The 16,492-nt window shown below is 26.3% G+C and overlaps 1 protein-coding gene across 4 annotated transcripts in view; it reads left to right on the top strand.

Annotated features, from left to right (window-relative positions):
• LOC136969865 (phospholipid-transporting ATPase ABCA1-like) overlaps positions 1-16,492 on the top strand; it is a 76,293-nt gene that overhangs the window by 21,818 nt on the left and 37,983 nt on the right. For all 4 annotated transcript variants that reach the window (XM_067264159.1, XM_067264158.1, XM_067264157.1 and 1 more), the window contains exons 2-9: positions 9,264-9,332; positions 9,417-9,510; positions 11,373-11,514; positions 11,732-11,877; positions 13,287-13,423; positions 13,733-13,927; positions 14,050-14,142; positions 14,257-14,527. In XM_067264159.1, the coding sequence (XP_067120260.1) occupies positions 9,264-9,332; positions 9,417-9,510; positions 11,373-11,514; positions 11,732-11,877; positions 13,287-13,423; positions 13,733-13,927; positions 14,050-14,142; positions 14,257-14,527 (1,147 nt within the window). The remainder of the gene's footprint in view (positions 1-9,263; positions 9,333-9,416; positions 9,511-11,372; positions 11,515-11,731; positions 11,878-13,286; positions 13,424-13,732; positions 13,928-14,049; positions 14,143-14,256; positions 14,528-16,492) is intronic.

Here is a 16,492-nt window from a genome sequence, read left to right as displayed (position 1 = left end):
TACTAATTCAAAAATAGCTTATAAGTGTAAACCGCCATAAATGTAATTCGCCATGCTTAAGAACGGGAAAGATCGAGCAAACATCGAAAGAGTGCCGGGAGTGTATAAAATTTGCTCAGGAATGATAGATTTGATAGAGATCTGGTATATATCAATTCCACAAGAAGATTGCCCAAACAACGCCTCCGTGAGCATAAAACCGGTATTGAGAAGGAGGAGAACAATACTGCCTTGGCTATATATGCTGGTGAAAACAGCATTACATTTGAATTACAAAGGTGACCATGATCCGGCAAACTCAGCGGATACATCATCATAGGAATTTGGAGGCATTAGAGATCTTTAAAGAAGAACGCCAAGGCTTCAATCAATTTAAGGATGAAAAACAGCTTTCGAAGGCATGGCAGGCTATATATGACCTGGCATTATAGTTGCCAACACATGTGCACATCATTATATGTTTAAATTTAAAAGAAAATTCAAAAAATTGGAACACATCTGAAACAGAAATTAGAACGAAAAGATTTTTTCTACTAGAATTCTAAGGGAACCGAAAATGTTCGTGGTTAGTTATAATTTTGCAAAGCTTCATAAGGTTAGTGAGATATATTTGTCAATGCTTTGTTTTTAAGATTTTCAAATAATTAAACTTATAATTTGAAATATTATAATTAAAAGTATATTTTAATTGGAATTAGATTTGGTTTTTATAATGCAAAATGATTGAGAAGTAAAGATGTGAGAAGTAAAAATTCTAAAATATTTTTAAAATAAGTTTTTTCAGTTCTGGAGGTTAGTCTTAATTGGAAACAAATATTTTTTTTCTAATTTGCCCTTCATTAACATAATTGTGTAGAGCAAAGTCAAATCAAAATAAATGTTTCTATTTTAATGTTTTGTTAAAAATTTATTCTGCTACAAAATGCAATACGTTAAAGATGTACTGTTGAAAAATGAAATTAAAAATGATTCATTTCTTTTTTTGTATGTAGTAATTGTATTTTCAGTTAATGTCACTGAACTTTTTCATTTTTGTAATTTGCGTGATTTCAAAGTTAAATGATAAACATTTTTTTGAAACTTGCTAACCTGAACCAAGAATAAAGTGACTTTATAATATGCATAAGAAAAATAAGATTATTGTTGAGTAATTGTTTAACTTGTATGTAAGAATTATAAATTAAATAATTTAATTAAACTTTGTAATGAGAATTATAATTCTGTACTTCCTTATTCAAGATTGAAAGTTAATTAGCCTAATTATGAAAATACTTAATAATTTAATGTTAATTTATGTTCTGTAACCTTCAGTTAACTTTTGATCAGTTTTACTTTGGTTTTCTATAAAAATAAATGTAAGGAAGTTTATAATGCATTGGAATTTAAGAAATTATAAACATTGGAAGTTTAAATTTATGTCAGGATTTATGCAAAAGTAAGTTAAATGTAATTTTAAAAGTATTTTACTTTTATTAGATTCACCTGCTGTATGATTGTAAAACACATCATTATTAACTATATTAATATCAATAAATTATTTAAAAGTAAATAAATAAATATTGAAATTCTAAGCATTATGCAAATTACATATGACTACATAGAAAATGACTCAAAAGGATTTGTAGAAAGGAATTTTAATTTTTCAACATTAAAAAAGAGATTAAGAAATTAAATTTGTGAATATTCATATAAATACTGTAAACTTACAAAATTTAATCATTGTAATACATGATGATAATTTTTTTTTATTTAGCTTTGTAATGAATGAATAAATTTAATTTTATTTTATTTGTGATAATTTGCAATTATTTTATGTTCAGTTTTCTTGTCTACATCTAAGATCAAACATAATATTTATTTTTGTTAAACAATAAATGCCATTGAATTAGCTAAGCCCCTAGGGCAGAAACTGTTTTAGTCCAGTCATGCATAGATTCTAACTAATACATTGAACAGTTTTTTAAAATAAGATTTGATTGATTGATATACAGTAAGTATTACAATAGAAGGAAGTTATTATTTTCTTTAATAAATTCATTGTTTGTTTATGAATACATTTTATAGTGTTTCTATTTTTTTTATTAAAAATATTTTTATAGTTTAGTTTGAAAGTTAGGGTAGCGTAACTGGTAACGTGTCTGCACGGATAGCAGGAGTTGTGGGTTTGAGTCCCGCTTCGGGCCGATTCTTTTCTTCCAGTTAGGCCTAAATTTATTTAAATTATTTAATTAAAATTCTAATTATTAAATTTAGCAAGAGATGGCGCCTAACGCCTAACTCTAGTACCAAATTATCTTGAAAGTTAGTGTTTATACAGCAATTATTTAAATTTTATTAAGGAATACTCAGTCTATATTTTTTACATATCTTAACTTACATTTATATATACAGTCTTCAAAATGAATGCTACCATTTTAAATTATGTTAATCATTATCTGAGAAGTATGTGATGCACAACAATCGATATAGTAATCATCTGAGTTTCATCTCACATCTGCATTCAGACATCTTGTTGTCTACTACCTCTAGGAAGCACTGTCAACAAAAATGGTAATTCTGCAACAGAGAAGGAGTTTTATTCTGTAACTGACAAAGTCAAAATTACTCATCATTGCATAACACAAGTAATCTACAGGAGTTGTAGAACTGTGTTTTGTTTGTTTAGTTATGGCAATGCAACACTTGGATGATTTGCCTAGGGGGTGCCTTCCGGGAGGTATTTTTAAGAGAAACTGGCCCCTATTTAGGTGTTACAGACGTGGAGGAAACCTGGAAAATCCCACGTGGCCAGCTCGTCAAGCAAGGCGCGAACCCACGACTGAACTCCCAGTGTGTTCAGGGAACAAAGACCACTTGGCCACTGGTGGACCCTGTAGAACTGTGACTACTGTTGGAGGAGTGACAATGGATATATGCGGTGTGACACAAGGTGCACACATTGAGAAATTGTAATGGACAAATGTGAAACTTGAACAGTTTCCAATGTTTTAATGTAAATTACAATGTTCTCAGATAATAACAACAATAATTTAAAATGGTAGCATTCTTTTTGAAGACCATGTATATTAAATGTTTTTTTACTCATCATGTTATTAAGCAATGAAATTTTAAAGTTTTTAACATGAGATGATCAAAAATTTGATTTATAGAATGCTTTCTACACTAAAAGTAGTGATTCTGAAATGATTTAAATCAGAGCTTCTTAAACTATGGGTCACGACCCCATTTGGGGTTGCTTAGCGAAATCTTGGGGTCACGAGATTTTAATGAAAAATATTGAAAATAATTTGTGAGAGTTTGAAAATGGCATGCTTTGTGTCATAGGTTTCGTGAGTTGCACTTTGTGTCACTTCTGGTGCAGCGAGACAACGATTCAGCAACACTGATTGTAGTGTGAACTAGTGTAGTGTTGTTGCTTTTCAGTGTATTCAGTTGTCTCTGTTCCATTGTAACACAAGAGTGAACTGTGGTAGTACACCATTATTGTTTTTGCAAATTTGTATATATCTTCAATATATATGTATATTTTCATTGTATTTCATATGTATATTGCAAAATATTTATATATCTTTATATATTTTTTCGTGGGGGGCGAAAAAATCACAATCCTAAATGGGGTCGTGAATAAAAAAAAGTTTAAGAAGCCCTGATTTAAATGATTCCATTTTATGAAATTAGATCTAAAGTGTCTAAGATATTCACATTATTGGCTTTACTATTAAACTTCTTTAAGATACATATTCCATTTTAACTGTCATTAGCTTGAAATTTCAGTTTATCTGAGCCAACTTTCTATGAAAATTCAGATTTAAAAATTGAATTTGAATGGTTTTCTGAATTATGCTAAGCTAGTAGTAACCTATTTAAACATTTTAAAACGATATTAATAGTCATTAGATTGATAATGATATTCTATTAGATATGAGCATTATTTATTGGATTTTCGAGGAAACTCGAGCAATAAAATGCAAACATTATATGACATTTTATGTTTGACAGTTTAATGAAAGTGAATAATAAATTTATTTATTATCATCATCAATAAATCTATTGTAAAATTCTTATTATTTTTCCTGTCTTTAAAATAAGATGAAACAGACATAGGCTACTTTAAACTCATAATTAACACTTATGTAAACAAATATTATAATTTAAATTGTAAAACTTAGTAGTTTAAAATTTCATACTTTACAGCTAAATTAAGATAAAAACACTAAACAAAAATCCTTGAAATTAACTTGCCAGTAAAATCCTGTTAGACTTGTCAATTAACTTAATATTTTTGAAATCATTATCATCAAGTGGCAACTTGATGATGATGATAATAATAATAATGATAAAGATTAAGTAATTTTGAAGATGATATTTTTTCCCCTCATAAAATGGTTTTAAAAATGTGAGAATCAAGTGACTTTTCTTGTCTTTGAAATTACTTGATCTTAATCCTTTTGAAGATGATAACTCCTTGAAAAAAATGTTAAAAAATTATATTATTCAAATCCTACAAGGAAGTCTAACAAGATTTTATTGATAGAATTTAGGTTTGAAATTCTTTTTGAGAGATGAAACATGTTTGGAATATTTATCTCAAATGCCGGATTAAATATACCCATTTTAAATATTAATATTTATGTTTATTAAAAGATGATAATATAAGTTTTGTTTTAAATTGAGATTAAAATAATTATAAAACTAATAATGGAAGTTATAAATTAATTAAACATTTAAAAATTTCTTTATAAATTATATAATTTCTGGTCTAGCTGCTTTTCATATTCAAAAATATTAGTTAATTCGCATAGTAATTTTAGAGATAATAAATTTCATACTACAAAAAGTTTCAACAGTTTATTTATTTTTATAATTTAAAATGCTTTGAATAGTAATTTAATACATCACAATTTTGTACAAGATAAAAATTTTACTTACATAATGTACTGCTATATTAAATATAAGTTAATGTGGATCTGTAGTTGTAAGTATAATTACTTAAAAAAATTAATTAGGTTTTTTAATTTACTTAGCTAATGACGTAATGATAGTTAATTTGATTTTTTTTTATTGTTTAATTACCCAGTTTTAAAATTAAATATAACAAAATTTGCTTTCCCATATTTTTTTTAATTAGAGTTTATATGTAAATTTCAAGATAAAATTAGTTATTAATATTTTAATTCTGATTGAATGTGTTTGCATAAAAAAAAATATTGGCAGAACTTAATAAATTTAACCTTGAATGGATGACATTGAAATCTTATAATACTCTGTATAAGATATATTATACAGGAAAGAAGTTTCAGAAATAAAGTATTTGTCATAATTTATTAATGAATGAGCTTTATTTATTATTTAAACTAGTGATGGAATATAATTTTTTACATTTTAAAATATATTCTAAGAGTGTTTAGTTGTGCGAGTTCATTATTTTGTGTGGGAATATTTTGAAAATAAAATGTACTAATGATATCATAAAATTTGTTTTATTACAAATAACTCCATTTTAAATATAATATAATACCAGATAACAAATGCTTGATGGATTTTATAGGCATTAGAAGAATTGTATGTGGATAAAACAATTTTTGAGATCTTTTTTCTCACCTTGAGATCTTTCAACTCCAAAGCTGAGATAAAAGGTCTTGAAAACATTTCATCTGTATATATTCTGACCAGCACCGGATCCAATAGGTGCGAGGCCCGATTGAATTTTTTTTTTGCGGGCCCCCTCAAACTTTAAATAACAAAATTAATTAACTGTTAATTTACATATTGAAATATGTTGTTTTATTTTTAATAATAATATACCTAGATATTTATTTTTGTAACATGTACTATTTTTAAATATATAAATTTTGACGTGATGCAGTGCCCCTTCAAGTGCGGGGCCCAATTGGCACCAATTGCTCCAATCGTCTAAAATCCGGCCCTGATTCTGACTTGTATAATCCTTTAAACATTTTTATTTTTGTTTTATATTTTGTATTAAAGATATAATATAAATATCTTAAAAATATAAAAATTAATAAAATGCAAACATTTAAATAAATATTTTTTACATAACAATATATGAACTTCTGGTCAGTCCGTCAATGAAAGTAATATGAAGTTCAAATGTTTTCAGTCAATTCTGTAGACCTTTGTCAGGAATAGCTGAGATCGAAGATGTAATGTTTGATTTCTATAATAGAATGTTCAAAGAACAGCTGCAAAAATTATAAACTTTGAATTATAAACTGTAATTTTTGAATAGAAAATTCAAAACAAAATGTTTAATGAATCACTGAAAATTGCATGTGCATTCATCCAACCAGGATTTAAAATTGAAAATGTCACCAGAAATTATTGATAATGATTGGATGACTGCATGTTTAAAGAAAAGGTTCGTAGCAGGCTTGTGAAACTTGTGAGATTGAGCTTTCTTTCTTGCACCTTTCTGGAAGAATCAATGCAAGGAAGAAAGCTCAATTTCACAAGCTTGGCAAGTCTGTTATGATCCTTCTCTTTAAACATGCAGTCATCCAATCATCATCAATAATTTCTGGTGACACTTTAGATTTTAAATCCCAGCTTGACAAATGCTTGTTTTATTCAATTTTTTAACATTTTGGAATGTTCTGATGTTTGCAATATTGCCAAAAATTAAAAGTTAACTTTTTAATTTTTGGCAATATATAACTTTAACATTTTTTGCTTTAAAAGAATAAAAGAACCATATACCTTAGCACACAGCAGACTTGATTCTCCTATACGACATTATTGTTCTTGAGAAGTGAGGAAGGATTTATGAAGATATTGTAAAACTTTTTTATTGTTTTATGTTTATTTTCAGTACAAAAATGTTCATTATATCATCATTTTTAATTTTATTAATATCCTATATTTATATGTTCTAATTTTAATATTTTTCTTTTTTTTATGTAATTTTAAAGGGTTATATTGTTTGTCTCTAGAGGTAGTTCTTGTCCATGGCATTATCTGTATAACCAGTAAATAAATTTAAATAAGCTTAGACTTTTTCAATTAGTCAAAAATATTTTTTTAATAAAATATTTCAGAATATTTTATAATTGTTTTAGTTAAATTATTATTGAAGTTACATAAATATTCAATTTAATATTGTTGATTAAGCTATTTATATGATGATGTTTACACTAATATAGGCGATAAAAAAGAATGAGATATACAATATTATTAATAACTATGCTTTTTCTTGTAAATTATTAATGTAGAGTCTCAGAAACTCAACTCTCAATAACTTGATCTTCTGTAAAACTTGTCATTATCCAAAAAAAGAAAGATATAAATTTTATCTTTATAATTTAACACTAGAATCAAATAAGTTATTGTTCTTCATTGATGACACTTCTTAATAGCATCAACTTCACATGTCGACAAAGAATACAACTCTTTTACCAAGGTGTCACTGCAAAATGCCATGTCTTGAATTTCACTAACTCAAAAGTAACCACTGAATAGTCAATATTTTTTTACATTAAAATTTAACAACAAATAGAAAAAGTCATTATTGGTACCAGTTAATATACTTATATGTAGAATTCAGCTGTAAAACACTTTATTTTCAATAACTCGTCACCTGCTCATGTTCACATTAAATCAAGTTTCTGGAACTCTATTATATATGAAAAATCAGTTATTCAGCTTATGAAAACCTTTTGTTTTTATTACTATTATATTGAATACAAGATATTAACTTTAAACAAATTTTTAAACTGAATTTAATTAAATAATTTTGTTAAGTGATTGATAATATCCGTTATAGAACATTGCAAGAGCGTAGCTATGGATTTACAGCTCCCTGACAGTGGGGTGCTAGAGGTTTAAGGGATTTTGGGATGCAATATAAGACAGTTTGTAAGGGTATTTTTTTAATTTTTTCTTTAAACATTTGCCTAATAAACAGACATATTAGAAAAAAATTTCAACATTAATTAAATATTTAATCTTTTATATTAAAACAAAAACAATTATGAACAAAAAATAAATAAACTTTTTTAACTAAAAGAAAAATTATACTCTAATTTATTATTATTTTTCAAATAAAACATTCTTTTAAATATCAAAGCAGTGTAACTTGGCTTTTAATTAAAATTTCTTACATTAAATTTTATAATTTAATAACAATTTCACACTTTCTTTACTGAATGGTTAGAAAAAAATGAGTCTTACATTCTTCAATTAATCCTTAACAATGTTCTTTTGCTTTAATTTAATAATTTACATTTTGAGTATAATTAATTTATAAAATGACTTGCACTTTAAAGAAGTACATTCATCTTTATTCTTAACGTTAAAATGATATATTACTATGCTGTAGTATCAAAAAATAAACAGTAATAATATTCATACAACTGATTGAGTTTAATTAATACAAAAGTTTAATTCTCATATAATATAAATATAAAGAAAATCTGTAGATTTAATTGGAAACAATCTGAATCAAAAACTCATAATAAAGTTATAACTTTCAGTTTATTTCTAATAAATTAAGAATATATCTTGTAAATGATTTTAATGGATTCTTCTGACATGATATATTAATTCATTTTGACCTTGAATTGTAAGTTAGGGATGATATTGTGTAAATTACAGAATAACTATTCAGTGTTAGTTTCCTTGAAAGTAATGTAAACAATTAATTGTTTTTTCTGAATTTAAGAAACTAGCAGAATAAATGTATTCCATTTTTAAGTATTGTACCTCATTACAGAGAGTGGTTTCTTCACAGAGAACAATTTTCATTAAATATTTGTTATTCAAATTTGGTAAATGCTCTAAAATTTATTTAAAGATAAAGTATTAAATTGATATAATAAAAAAAATAATAATAAATTGAAGAATTCTTGTATCTAACATTTGAAAAAAACTATACTGATATATAATAAATTATTCTTAGTTTAATCTGTAATTTGAAGAAATTTGCTTTTACATTTTTCCTGGTTTTGTTATGATTAATTATTCTTGACACTTTCTGCGAACTATTATTGTTGAAACTGTACTTTAGGACAAATTAATTTAAAAAGAAGCATCATTATTATTGTAAATTAAAAATACATGTTTAATATTTCAACACAGTCGTGTAGTATCACATGACTTTATTGAAATAACGTTATTTGAAAATTAAAAACTAAAATATATTTTATAAACTATTGTTATTTATAAATTTAAAATCAACAATTTATAATTTTCCCTTATTTATGATTCATTTGGAAACAGATTTTAATGAATTTTAATTATTTTTAAAGGCTATGGGATTCTGGAATCAACTATGGCTTCTTCTATGGAAGAACTTCACTCTACACAAAAGACAAAAGGTAATAAATAAATATTTAATATAAAAATATAAATTTGAACTGAATACAAATACATTAAAAAATATTTTTATATATGTAATTTAGGTTCGCATAATAGTAGAATTAATTTGGCCTCTTCTGTTATTTCTCATTTTAATGTGGGTAAGGACGAGAGGACTAAAATTATACGTCCATCAATGTAAGTTTTTCTTAATATTTAATTAAAAAAACAACAAAACATATACAGTAGAGTGTCGTTTATTCAAATCAATTGGGGACTGGGGTTGTTCGGATAACCAATTATGTACGAAAAAATATATTAACATATCCCATGTTGAAATTTTTCTCTGTTGCGTGTCGCTACACACAGAATTTTCGTCGATATTATGTCTAATGTAAATTTTTTAAAATAATAATCATGGCTATTGTATCATTAAAAATTAATTTTTTATTTTGTACAAACAAAATAAATATATTGAAAAATATAAAAACAAAAAAATTATATTTTGGAAGTTAATCTAGTATCAAAAACGTTCGATTCAGCTCGACACATTCTAACTGGAACGCTTTTGGTTAACTGACGTTTCAGTTGATTGGATAATACTTTCGGATAGACGATGCGCTACTGTACTATTAAATTTGTTTGTATTAATGAATTTAAATAAGTATTAAGTATTTTCCTTTTCCTTTAAGCAAGACTTTTATTATAAATTGATTTTTATTTACTTAATAGATGTAATTAATTACATTAATTACATTAACAAATTGGAATATACTGTTCCCAAAAATATATTCTTTATATTCTAATTTTAAATGAAGAAAAAATGTCTTAAAATTTGAATAATTTAATGTAGATAGGTAAAAATTATTTATTCTAATTAAAAAAACATTTTTAATTTGAATAAAGTTAAATATTAGTGATGCAACAAATATTTGGTTACTATTCGGTATTTGGCCCCGAATACCGAATAGTAGCCGAATACTGAATAGTAATTGAATACCTAAAAACAGGTGTAAGAAATAACAAAAACACACTAAATTAATCATTTTGGTATTTAGATTTAATGTTATTGGGTTAGTGTTGTTTGTTTATATTTATTTCTAGCTTATAACCTGCACAAAATTAAAAAAACAAAATAATATTAGTCACATGTATTCACAATTTATAATTACAAAGATCAGCACACGTACACACCTATTCGTTCGAGAATCGTCGCACATCTAAGAGTCTGACCCTGCCTATCCTTTTTTTTAGTGCTCGTCTTTGCTTTTCCCTTTCTCTTTCCTCTATTGCTCTAGTCCACGTATACCTATGCATACATCATAATGTGCGCGCATGATACTTTTGATTTGTCACTTTTCTGTTGTAGATTTCCCATTTTACAATTACATGACTCATAGCCTGGTGATAACGGAGAAAAGGGACAGATAGAACGTCAGTATAAGTCACAGTTATGATTTCACAGATTCGAGACAGCTTGATAGCCTGAACGGCCTCAGGCTTTCGCCCATGCACGCTAAGTGACTTTTATTACAAGCATTTAGCTTTCCGAAGTCTATGAGGACAATTATTTGGCATTGACAGCCACAAATTTTGCACCAATAAGCTGCCTCGACTTGTTTGATTATGTTATCAACTCAATTTCATATTTATTTTCACATTTTCACTTTGTAGTCCTTCTCTGATCTTTTTCCGTTATTTGCACATGTAGGTCATTTCATTGTTATCCACATTTGATATCATCACTTATCACATACTGCCATAATGCTCTTGTCTGTCCACTACAACTGTCAAGAATTAATGCGATTGGCGAAGGGTTGTGACACTGGGCCAATAGAGAGCAGGGTCCTTGCCATAATGCTGTTTGTGTGCCAATTTTCATACATGCGTTAATCAAGCTGAATAGTTTGGCCGAATATTCGGCTATTCGGCCATGCTCCTGGCCAAATATTCGGTCTGAGGCCAAATATACTATTCGTTGCAACACTATTAAATATATAAGTATAAACTTTTGAAAAAGAGGTTGAATTTAATTTAAAACATTTTAAAAAATTATTTAGGTTACTTTGATGAAAAGGCAATGCCATCTGCCGGATTCCTGCCATTTCTTCAAAATACTCTTTGTACTTTTAATAATACTTGTCATCCTTATTTTTCCAATGAAGATGTACGAAATGAAGTCATTCGTATAAATAGTAGTATGTAAGTAATATTTTTTTAATTTAGTCTCAAAGTTGATTTAAAATAGATTCACTTGAAAAAATCAAGCTTAATAGTGATAAAAATATTTTTCAAAGTTTATATCATGTATTAAAAATTTATTATATGAATTTAAAGGTAAAATAGATACAATATTTGTTTTTGTTTTTTATTTTTAAATTTAATTTTTTATCTATATATATATTATTTTCCTTTCCAGAATTGAAACATTTATATATGATTTGGAGTATATATTAAATAATGAAGCCAAATTTATTAAGAAGAATTTTAATAAATTAAATACTGATCTAGAAACATTAAGTTTATTTACAAAAAAATTGACTGATCATTCTGTACCATTAATTGGTAAGTAATGACAATAAATTAATAATTGATATTTATGTAATGCTGAACTAAATAATTTGGATCACATATTAAATATTCAAGACTTTCAAACATATATACAGTCTTTTACTTTGATATTTTTCCCAAAAATTATTTTTATAGACTAATCTTATTTTTGTGTAAAGAAAATTTATTTAAAAAGCTCTAGAGTAGATGAAAGTTTTTCATTTATAAGAATCCATAAATTCAAGAGTCTGTACTTGCAAATAATTAATTTTATGGATTCAATGTAATATAACTTATCAAATATTGGAAACATTAATATAATTTGAACATTATATGTCAATTAGTAAAATTTAAGATTAAAAAAAATTTTATTTAGTTTTTCCTGATTGATTTGAAAATGTCTATAAATTTATGATCTTTTTGATGTACAAATAATCTGAAATAACTACTCTTATAATAATATTATTATTTATATCTATATTATACTAAAAAAATTAAACTATATGAATTGTAAGGATGTATATTAAGCATTAAAATATATATTTTCTTATATAATTAAGGTAAAACACATTCAGTTTTGTATTCATAATTAAAATTAAAATATATGTTTTATTTATACAGTTTTTGCATTTGAAAAAATAAAGATATACTTTTTACAGAATTAAGTTTAATAAATTGAATTCTGTAATTTTGTAATGTTTAATATAAGTATCTTTTTCATTCAATATATTTTGTATCCATTAAATCCAATACATTTAATTTAATCTTAAAATTAATATCCAGTTTGATTCAGTTTTACTAGAAAGTCAATTTCATAAAGTAATCTATAAAATACAACAGTTCAAAGTGATCCCAAATGTTTTAAAGTTTGTTTAATGATTTTCAAGATATATATGTATACTTCTTTAAATTGTAAAATTATTTTAAAATGTGAAGAAATTCTATAAAGATTGATAAAGTTAAATTTAAGGATATTATATTCCAGATCATTTTACTTTGTAGACATGGTTAATTTTATGAATTGTTTTATAATTAGAAACTAGAATTCTTTAACATCTTTTTAGCAATTTCCATATCAATCTGTGTATTCATTTGCAAAGCAAACTGTTATAATATTTAAAAAGAAAATGTCAAAAATTGGTATTATTGATATTTATTTACACACAAATTTTCAAATTAATATTTTATAATAATTCAATTAAAATTAAATTAATTAAAGTATTTGTTTAAAGTCGGTAGTAATTATTTAGTGATGATAAAAATTATAGAAATAATTCAATTTATTATAACTTAATTTTAATATAATCCAATTTTTAGTTGTGATTATTAATGAAATCTTATTTTCATTAAAAATAAAGAATTTCAAAAATCTGTTTTCTTAAAAGTAAAAATTGCTCTGAATTACTGTTACTTTTATATTTCAGGTTCATTTGCTTTAAAAACATTTTTGAAAAATCCAAAAAATGTACAAGAAACTATTCAGTCACAGAATCTCTCTCTTAACTCTGATGTTGTAGACTTATTACTTAATAAGAAAATTCTTCTTCAGGGAATACAGAAGGTATTCTTGTTATAATACATAAATGTATTGGTTTAGTTAATTTGTAAGATATTAATTTTTAATAAACTAAATTAAGGAGATCTTACAATAATTGTTACATTTGACACCCGTCTTGCATGCTGGATTTTCTATAATCTCTTTAATGACTACATTTTAATTGAATTTTTTTAGTTTATGCAATTATTACAAAGTTGATATTTAAATAATAGTATAATTAAGTAAAATAAAAATATTACAAATTATTAATATACTTTGTATACAATATAATTGATATATAAAAAATTAAAATATCTATGAATTGCAATTTAGGTTATTGACAAAGGTTACAAAGAATCTCACTCTTACTTATGTGAAGGAGATGGTTTTCGACACCTCTTTCGGTTAAGTAATAGCACAAAAGCAAAAGTAATTCAACAACAAGTCTGCAATTTGGATTCAGATGAATTATCTATCCTGTTTTCTGCAATTATAAAAGAAATCAATGGAACAGCCATTTTTGTGGAGGTAGTTTAATAATTTCTTTTCTTGTTAATTAAATTTTCTTAATTTAATTTAAATGCATTTTTAAAAATGTTTCATTTGTTTTATTAATGTTATTTTTAATTTAATCTTTTGAATGTATTTAGCTTTCCAATATCACTGCCAAACATGTTGGAAGAAAACTAGTTTTTGAGAACTGGAAACAAGTAGTTAAAGATGGAGAAGTAATTTTATTGAAAGTATGATTGGACTAAAATTACTCTTTTAAAATTTAATTAAATAATAATTTTTGTATAATTATAATATTCTATCAAAATTTTAAAGCTTTTAATCCAAACTTTTGTTAATTTTAGGCAACACAATTAAACAGTCTTAACATACTTGTTAATCAAACTGAATCAAGTTTAGAAAATCTGAAAGAAATTATTGATTTTGATAATGAAAATAATACTGTTAAACTCATTCAATTTGCTGTTTGTGGAAGGAATACGTCTACTTTCTTTGATCCTGAAACACAAGGTCCTGTTAGACATATTGAGGAATTGAAAGAGCAAATGAAAAAAGATCGGGAAGGTTTTGGTCAAAATAGAGCTGAATATGTATATAGTTATGATAATACAACAAGTAAGTTAAATTTTTTTATTATAACTTGCTTATTAGAAAAAAGAAATGAATACACATCAAATGTAATGGCTGTGTTTGTAAGTTAAGAAAAATAATTTTAAATTATCTACTGAAATGAATTAGACTTTTTCTCTTCTATATATATAATCGAGACAAGTTGATAATAATAATCGGCACAGAGCCCAAATGGTTAGGAGTTGAATGTTGAAATTTGGTACACAGTTAGGGTGTACCAAATTTCAAGAATGCACACTAAGAAGGGATTTTTCGAAATTCCTCTCCACGGGGGAGAGTGACAGGATTAAGGTTTAACACTTCCATCAACAGTAGAAGTGTTAAGTAACAATGGAATTATTAAGAGAAAGTGATGTGCAAGACGCAGATGCAGTTTTTTTTTATTTTTGAGGAAAATCAAACATATTTTTAGACCCATTTAAAAATTCTCTAATTAGTCTGGAAACAGGGGGGGGACCCAATTCTTGCATTCTATTGAAAACAGTTAAAGGTTGACTGTAAAGGTCCGCTTTTAGCGTAGGAGGTCGAAAAGCCACGCGACCAGGATAATTGGTCCCACCTGGTGTTGGGGCTATAAACGGCCGGGAAGAACAAAGGAGTAGCGTCTCCGTTTAGGGGTACACGTCAATGTGTTTGCCACGTGTTGGTCGACTTGAAAAACGTAAACAAGGGACAGATGCAACTGTAAGCTACGTCGTCTGGAGGAGGGCGGACGTCTTTGGAAGCTCCCAGGGGAAAAGAAGGACCCGATTGGTCGCAAGTTGTCGCGGTGGAACTCCTTAAATTGTAAGGGTGGCGAGAGGAACGGGGAGAAGGGCGAGAGACCGGATACATGGTAGTCTCTGACACTTAGGAAGCCCGTGAGATGTAGAGAGAGTGTTCTCCTCTTAGGAACTCCTCGGAGAAGGGTTAGTGTAGAGACCGGACGACCACGCAGTTGAGCCAACTCCGAAAACCGACCGAAGTTTTCCCCAGAGTCTAATAGTCCCCAACAGACAAGCTGTATGTGAGATACCACACCTTTGTTGCATTGTGTGTGTAATGTTGTCAAACTTGTACATCCTGTAAATATTTGTTTTGTAAATAAACTGTAAATATTCACTGGACTGAGTGTGGAGGTGTACTTTTCTACGAACCAATGTAAGAGCATTCTCGGGTCGTAAGAACTAACCCGAGAAGGATCATCGTAAAGATTGTAGCGGATTACATAAGGATCTTCACTGTTGACTATAACATAATAATCTTAATCTTCACTATCATTACTTTTGCCCGAGCCATGCCGAGTCTACCTGCTAGTTCTCATATAAAAGCAATGTACAATGTAGGAGAAATTAAGTTATTCAAAAACTTTTGACTTTTTCAGAAATGTCATAAACTGTATTATGTTAATGTTGGATTATCTCTGGTTTGATTTTATATTATATATTTCATTTTCTGTTTGAATGAGGAATTGGAAATATTAAGATTTTTTAAAAAAGTTTTTTGTTAATAACTATAATTACTAAGCTACTTTTTTATATAACTATTATGTAATTTACTTTAAAATAATTTTAGATTTTTGTATATTAAATTCACATTCTAAAAAAATATTTTTCAAACAAAAAGTTGTTTTCCAAGACTTAAAATTCACTTACAGTCAAATCATACAAAATTAGAAATTATATAATAGGTAAAAATATATAAATAAGTTTTTATTTATAAAATCACAAATATAATTAACAGATTTTTCTGAGATTCTTTTAAATGTTTTTGTGAAAAATTGCAATATTTATATTTCATGTTACAATCACTTATTTCATATAGTTCTACCAAGATATTTACATACATACAAAAGATTTTTAATAGCTTGTTTTTTTTTAACTATTTATGAATTTATTCATTTATTCGCAAAAAAAGTTTTATGAAAATGCAATATAATTATCATCATCATCATTTATTGTCTATTGGAAA

The sequence above is a fragment of the Centruroides vittatus genome, unplaced genomic scaffold (genome assembly GCF_030686945.1).
Source record: "Centruroides vittatus isolate TY-2023 unplaced genomic scaffold, ASM3068694v2 contig_1824, whole genome shotgun sequence".
Taxonomy (NCBI): Eukaryota; Metazoa; Arthropoda; class Arachnida; order Scorpiones; family Buthidae; genus Centruroides; species Centruroides vittatus.
The sequence above is the reverse complement of the archived record's forward strand: the minus strand, read 5'-3'. Positions and strand labels throughout refer to the sequence as shown.